Source organism: Lottia gigantea, assembly GCF_000327385.1.
Source record: "Lottia gigantea unplaced genomic scaffold LOTGIsca_206, whole genome shotgun sequence".
NCBI classification, from domain to species: domain Eukaryota; kingdom Metazoa; phylum Mollusca; class Gastropoda; family Lottiidae; genus Lottia; species Lottia gigantea.
The window spans coordinates 246,647-254,293 of NW_008708434.1; the positions used below are offsets into that span (position 1 = coordinate 246,647).

The window sequence follows — 7,647 nt, forward strand, 5'->3', positions numbered from 1 at the left end:
ACTAGATGTGAGCCTTAATAGTTTTGACAATTACTGAAAACATAAATCCGGAAATAAAAAAAATACAAAGCCAAAATTCAAAAATCGGCTTCCCATGTTTTGTTAGCAATCGATTGTAGTTTACATAAACATCAAATTTACGCACATCCAATTTTACCCTGAGGCCCCATTTTGAGTTTTATAAAAATAAGTCATATCAAGATGGCGTCTTACACAATACATCCGGGTCAAATTTCGTCATTCCAAACTAATTTCAAAAATAATTTTTCAAATACCTACAAAATTCCAGAAGTTGAAATTTCAAGTTTAGAGGCGAATGACGTCAAAACCGGAAGTGATATCGAAATTTTGAAAATAGATTTTTGTCAGGAATCAAAATGCTTATCTACTAATAAATTTTTAGACCGATTGAAATAAAATTGTGGAAGTTTAAAAAATGCTTTAAATAAAATCTCCAAAAGTCAGCGACAAAAGTCAAAATTTTAAATTTCTTAAATTGCTATCTTTTAGACATTAGTTCAAAGTAATGAACAAAACAAAAATTATGTTCAAAATAGATTCAGAATAATAGCAGGTATTGGAAAGACGTAATGAACGGTTAAAGTCCTACGTCATTTCCGGTTGGGCGAAGATGCGTCATTTTACATTTAAACAATAGCGACACGTTAAGTATAAGAGATAAGGATGTCAGATAATCTGTGGTATGTGCAGTTTTGGCTGGGGAGCGTGACCAGAAGTAGCAAAAAAAAAATAGTCATTTCGAAAACAAAGCAATACATTATAAGAAATATTATCATAGCAACTTATATCAATTGATCGTTTGTTTTTCTGCCTTCAAATTCTGATATCATTATAATTTGTCATTCAATTAAACAGTAATCAATCATCTTACCTTACAAAATCTTATTGGATCTGACACAATAATGTGCTATCCCGGGAATTTCCGTTTCAATGGAACCGGAACACAATAATGGATTACGTTCGTTACACAGCTATAGTGTCCCAAGAACTAGCTGTCTGTATAAAAATTCACTGTCGAGAAATGGTGCACAATGATACGGGCAATTCTTTTAATATGTAACATGATAAAAGATTTTAAGTGGGAGGGGGTGTATATCCGGGCAGGGTAGAATCATGCCCTCCTCCTCACTCCGTACGGAACATGGTAAACTACGTACTTTTATCTTATATCTCATGAGGACGAATAAAACAAATAAACCAATTACTAAACCAAATCCGAACCACAAAACGAAACCCGAAATCCAAAACAACAATCAGTGGTCAGTGAGTAAGTATATCATAATGAAAAGTGATATCAGGTGTCTGGAAGAGTAAGAATGTCCCGTTTGGCACCACACCCGCCATACCTGTCCAACAAACACAACAGATACTAATTGCTGCACAATGTACACAAAATATGATGTTAAAATCAAAGATATGGTGATTTATCAAATTTGAAGGGAGGGAACTCATAAAAATCTTAAATAACAATTTGACGTAATACATCGGTAGCAGCAAATGTGCAATTTATATGATGAAGTATATCAAACAAAAGTGAGTGAGTATTTCATAATGAAAAGTAATACCAGGTGTCTAGAACAGTACGCTAAACTGCCTGGCGCCTCACCCGTCGTCGCTGCTAAAGTATAATGTGACGTAATAACTAACAACACTATTCAAATATTTGAATGAATAATATCATTGATAATAATGACCAGGGGGCCAGATTTTCAGAAAAACCGTAATCTGACTACATAATAGAACAAAATTATTCCCATCTCCCTCTAACAAAAAATTCAAAATCAATTTTAGTGATCAATTTCAGATGATTGCAACACCCAGAATAAGGCCCCAGCAGTCCCCAAGCCTTTCATGCCCGCTTAGCTCACGTTAAAGAATTTTAAGTATTAAATATCCACAAGAACCGGATTATTCCCTGTCTCCATGGCTACAAAGACAGGAAGTCCTGACAATGAGATATATCAATAGAAATATATCAGAAGATAAACTTTGTTTGGGGAACAATTAAGGTTTTTATTGCAACATTTAATTTCTGAAGTACTGAACTGTGGTTGTCTGTCTCAATTAAAGTAACTATCTACGATATAGTCTTAATCTTTTACATTTTCTTCTTGTATTTGACATTGTGAAGATGAAGTTTGTAATAGATTGACATTATGAAGATGTAGTTTGTAATAGCTTGACATTGTGAAGATGTAGTTTGTAAAAGCTTGACATTGTGAAGATGTAGTTTGTAATAGCTTGATATTGTGAAGATGAAGTTAGCAATAGCTTGACATTGTGAAGATGAAGTTAGTAATAGCTTGACATTGTGAAGATGAAGTTTATGATAGCTTGACATTGTGAAGATGTAGTTTGTAATAGCTTGACATTGTGAATATGAAGTTTGTAATAGCTTGACATTGTGAAGATGAAGTTTGTAATAGCTTGACATTATGAAGATGTAGTTTGTAATAGCTTGACATTGTGAAGATGAAGTTTGTAATAGCTTGACATTTTGGAAATGTAGTTTGTAATAGCCTGACATTGTGAAGATTTTTGGTTCGTTTCTAGGTCAAAAGGCTAATTGATGAATGTTCAACACTCCCGTCGTAAGGTCTACTGTGAAGTGCCTATACTAAAAATAAAAAATAATACAGACAAAAACGAAAAGAAAGTTAGATCTAATTTTAATTAGACTGTAAAAAATGTACCAAAGTAAATATCTAAATGGTTAACAAACATTATAAAATCTTCACAACTTATACTGAATAACAAAACACAAGATAATATTATGGAATATAATACAATTATTTAAAAAGATTAGGCACATAGCGTTTTATGTTATGGTGTGTTATATTCCATAATATTGTCTTGTACTTTGTTAATGTGCTCCTCGCTTCTATTGGTCGTTCAAATCTTACACCTTATACTGGAGCTCTACCTATAGCAATATTATATACTACAGACTGAAATTCATTAAATTTTCTATTAACATTAAATTGACTTACAGAGGGGTCTCAGAATACATGAGAGCATATATCTGAACAAAATTGCCCGGGGGAGGGGCCCACACCCACACCCACACCCACACCCACTAGTTGAGCCCCTGCTTTTTAATGTCTGTTACATGTATTGTGATTTATTTTAGAAATATAAAAAGTTGAATAAGAGAAAAGAATTTTAAGATTTGACGATCTTTAAACTTTAAAGTTAGTAAAGTAAAGTAGACCACTGCCGGATGTAAACATCCCCTGTTATCGTGTATCGCAAGGGTCTTCCCTTTCAAGGGAGATAACTACTATAAACCCCCGTAGAAAAATGGCTTCACCCCCAATTTTACCCCCACTATATTTTTAACGTATGATTTTGCTACAATTTATGTGTCAGAATACACCAAATCCAAAAAAATGTTCTAAGATTTTCTTGATAGAATCCTGTCAAACACTCCATGAGCGGCTTACGACTGTTACTCATCTACAGAGTTGCTGCATTTTGAATTCACTATACATGAATTCGACATTAAGATTTAAATCAAAGACATGCTCAAACCTTTAAAACTTTTTATGTAAATGGTTGTATATAAGTGTATTAGCCAGGCATTCATGTGACATATTGGAATGTTTTCAATGAGATTTGTGGGAAAAGTTATAGAAGGTTGAATTCGTGATTTAACATGGAAACAGATGACAAGTGTGGATGGTCATAAACTAATAAAATTATTTTGATTACCTCCCTTTAAGTACAAACATTGTTGTCTTGTTTTCTTTAATAACAATCTTTGTATTATACCTTTACTGCAAAAGACACCTTTCTTACCATGGAAGTTTGTAGCTAATTTGATTTGATTGTACTCAGTGAATACAGCCAATCAGAGGCTTCGACAGAAATTATTTGAAAACATAATATCGTACAATCCAATCACAACGCTACATTCCGTGATACAAGAAAAGTGAAATATTGGTATAAGTAGGAAGTTCGTAATAACTTGGAATTGTGAAGATGCCAGGCAACCAGAAAATGCTGTGGTATTATTTATATTACTATACAGAATGATCAGTTTTACACATGGTTGAAGATGAATTGACCATTTATCAGATTCCCTGAGAGAACCTAAACATGAATATTTTATTATTTATAGATACAGAGATAGTGGTCATATTGTTATACTATAGTGCTTTGTGTTCTTTTCTTTTATCTTGACCGATTTTCACTTTCTGTATCATTTTTCAAGTTTTGTCTCTTCCTGGTTCATTTTGAACTCTCACCGTTCTCATTATTCCATCGTTCTCATCGTTCTCATCGCTCTAATCGTTCTCATCGCTCTCATCGCTCTCATCGCTCTAATCGTTCTCATCGTTCTCATCGTTCTCATTGTTCTCACCACTCTCATCGTTCTCATCGTTCTCATCGTTCTGATTGTTCTGATTGTTCTCATTGTTCTCACCGCTCTCATCGTTCTCATCGTTCTCATCTTTTTCATCGTTCTCATTGTTCTCATCTTTCTCATTGTTCTCATTGTTCTCATTGGTCTAATTGTTCTCATCTTTCTCATTGTTCTCATCTTTCTCATTGGTCTCATTGTTCTCATCTTTTTCATCGTTCTCATCGTTCTCATTGTTCTCATCTTTCTCATTGTTCTCATTGTTCTCATTGGTCTCATTGTTCTCATATTTCTCATTGTTCTCATCTTTCTCATTGGTCTCATCTTTCTCATTAGTCTCATTGTTCTCATTGTTCTCATTGGTCTCATTGTTTTCATTGGTCTCATTGTTCCCATCTTTCTCATCGTTCTCTTTGGTCTCATTGTTCTCATCTTTCTCATTGGTCTCATTGGTCTCATTGTTCTCATATTTCTCATTGTTCTCATTGTTCTCATCGTTTTCATTGTTTTCATTGGTCTCATTGTTCTCATCTTTCTCATTGTTCTCATCTTTCTCATTGTTCTCATCGTTATCATTGTTTTCATTGGTCTCATTGTTCTCATCTTTCTCATTGTTCTCATCTTTTTCATTGTTCTCATTGTTCTCATTGTTCTCATTGGTCTCATTGGTCTCATTGTTCTCATTGTTCTCATTGGTCTCATTGTTCTCATTGTTCTCATTGGTCTCATTGTTATCATCGTTATCATCAACGTTTTTTAGCAATTTCACACCAACCGTGTATTAAGTTTCACTGCACCACGGCAAAGTTTTTCAGCCATTTTACACCTGCGGTATGATAAGTTCCACTGCACCATGACTGACGACTACGCCTAGACTGATATTGAGCTTTTGTTTAGTTAATCTCTGTTTAATCTAACTTTAATCTCAAATCAGTCGAGCGGAGTTTATGTGTTGATGTTAAGATTATTTAATTGAGCTGAAATTTTTCTATTGGATATGATCTAATTACTATTTAGAATAATTTAAAACCATTTTGAAAAAAAAAGATTCTTGGCCATTTGGAAACAGTCACAACACCCCTGTAGTATATGCAGAGTATACCAGCCATTTTACACCAACCGTGTGATAAGTCCCACTACACCTTGATTGACGGCAGCGCATATTAGCCATTTCGCACCTACCGTGTATTACGTCCCACTGCACCATGATTGACGGCAGACTATTTCAGCCAATTCAGACCTACCATGTGATAAGTCCCACTACACCTTGATTGACGGCATATTATTGTAACCATTTCACACCTACCGTGTGATAAGTCCCACTACACCATGGGTGACGGCAGAGTATTTCAGCCATTTTACACCTACCGTGTGATAAGCCTCACTGCACCATGACAGACGGCAGAGTTTTTCAGCTATTTAACACCCACCGTATAATATGTCCCACTGCACCATGAGTGAGGGCAGAGTATTTCACACCTACCATGACTTATATTGGTATTTGTGTTTTCTTTGAGTATTCTCAGTATTTGTGTAGTTAATCCCTGTTTAATCCCGACCCAGTCAAGCGGAGTTTATGTGTTGATGTTATGATTATTTAATTGGCTGAAATTTTTCTTGTTTATATTTTACACTAAATTGACCGTCCTTTCATTTTAGACCCGTTGTTCATAACTGAAAGGGGTTGTAAACTAAATACTAGCTATGTAAACACCACCCTAATTTTGATTGTGGTCTGCTATACGATTAGGTGCCGTGGGTTCGAACTAATCTAACAGATCTCTTTATTTGTGATCTTGGCCAGTGCTTAGCATAGACGATTTTAATAGAATATTCAACACTAGATAGATATTCAACACTAGATAGATATTCAATACTAGATAGATATTCAGCACTAGATAGATATTCAATACTAGATAGATATTCAGCACTAGATAGATATTCAACACTAGATAGATATTCAACACTAGATAGATATTCAACACTAGATAGATATTCAACACTAGATAGATATTCAACACTAGATAGACATTCAATACTAGATAGATATTCAATACTAGACAGATATTCAACACTAGATAGATATTCAGCACTAGACAGATATTCAACACTAGATAGATATTCAGCACTAGATAGACATTCAACACTAGATAGATATTCAACACTAGATAGATATTCAGCACTAGATAGATATTCAGCACTAGATAGATATTCAGCACTAGACAGACATTCAACACTAGATAGACATTCAACACTAGATAGACATTCAACACTAGATAGATGGTGTAAGGGTGTAGATGGTGTAAGGATGTAGATGGTGTAAGTGTGTAGATGGTGTAAGGGTGTAGATGGTGTAAGGGTGTAGATGGTGTAAGGGTGTAGATGGTGTAAGGGTATAGATGGTGTAAGGGTGTAGATGGTGTAAGGGTGTAGATGGTGTAAGGGTGTAGATGGTGTAAGGGTATAGATAGTGTAAGGGTGTAGATGGTGTAAGGGTGTAGATGGTGTAAGGGTGTAGATGGTGTAAGGGTGTAGATGGTGTAAGGGTGTAGATGGTGTAAGGGTGTAGATGGTGTAAGGGTGTAGATGGTTTGTGTATTTGATGTCTGTTCAAGAGAGTTTAAGAAGCTATTTGCTCCAATGTTAATTGGTATATCATATTAAAATATGAAAACCAAAAACCAACAAAAACATACCTGACATCTGACTGGATTGTGTTTTCTATATTGTAGTAGAGTTAATTAGTGTACAATAAAGGTTTAGTTTAGTCTAAAATACCATCTTATAATTTCAGGTTGCAATGTGGTACATGTACATGTATACATTTGGAAAAGCCTGAAGAGTGTGTGTGTTGCAAGGAGATCGAGATGATGTGGCAGAGAAATGAGGGTTAAGCTGGGGTCTTGAATAACTAACCTGCAAGCAGATTTCACCCTTCGGTAAACAGTCGTTAATCGAAGACCAAGATGAATAGTCTCAATAATGGGGTGTCTAATCTAAGCAGTATCAATGACAAATAAAAATGTAAAATTACAAATTAAATTGATAAGATCACTCGAGGTGTTTTGGGGTATTTTAGAAGTGTATTGTTTTGTTATCAGTTTTAAAATCGTTTCATAGAATATAGATATTATAACATCTTATAGGTGTGGTGTATATCACAGGATGGTGTGGAACGCCCGATAGTCGTGCCCATTGTTTCATTTATTAAGGAAAAGTGCTGAAAGTGTTTAGGTATACCAAAACACTAAAGTATCAAACTA

At 34.7% G+C, this 7,647-nt stretch overlaps 2 protein-coding genes across 2 annotated transcripts; both read right to left on the bottom strand.

The window, feature by feature from the left end:
• Window positions 1-4,276: 4,276 nt before the first annotated feature.
• LOTGIDRAFT_174633 (hypothetical protein) lies at window positions 4,277-5,113 on the bottom strand (the record flags this gene model as incomplete). The annotated part of the gene is made up of 1 exon (XM_009053974.1): window positions 4,277-5,113. The coding sequence occupies one exon, from the start codon at window positions 5,111-5,113 to the stop codon at window positions 4,277-4,279; it is 837 nt and encodes a 278-aa protein (XP_009052222.1).
• A 1,017-nt stretch (window positions 5,114-6,130) lies between these two features.
• On the bottom strand, window positions 6,131-7,087 carry LOTGIDRAFT_174634 (hypothetical protein; the record flags this gene model as incomplete). The annotated part of the gene is made up of 2 exons (XM_009053975.1): window positions 6,131-6,990; window positions 7,081-7,087. The coding sequence occupies 2 exons, from the start codon at window positions 7,085-7,087 to the stop codon at window positions 6,131-6,133; spliced, it is 867 nt and encodes a 288-aa protein (XP_009052223.1).
• Between the last annotated feature and the right edge of the window lie 560 nt (window positions 7,088-7,647).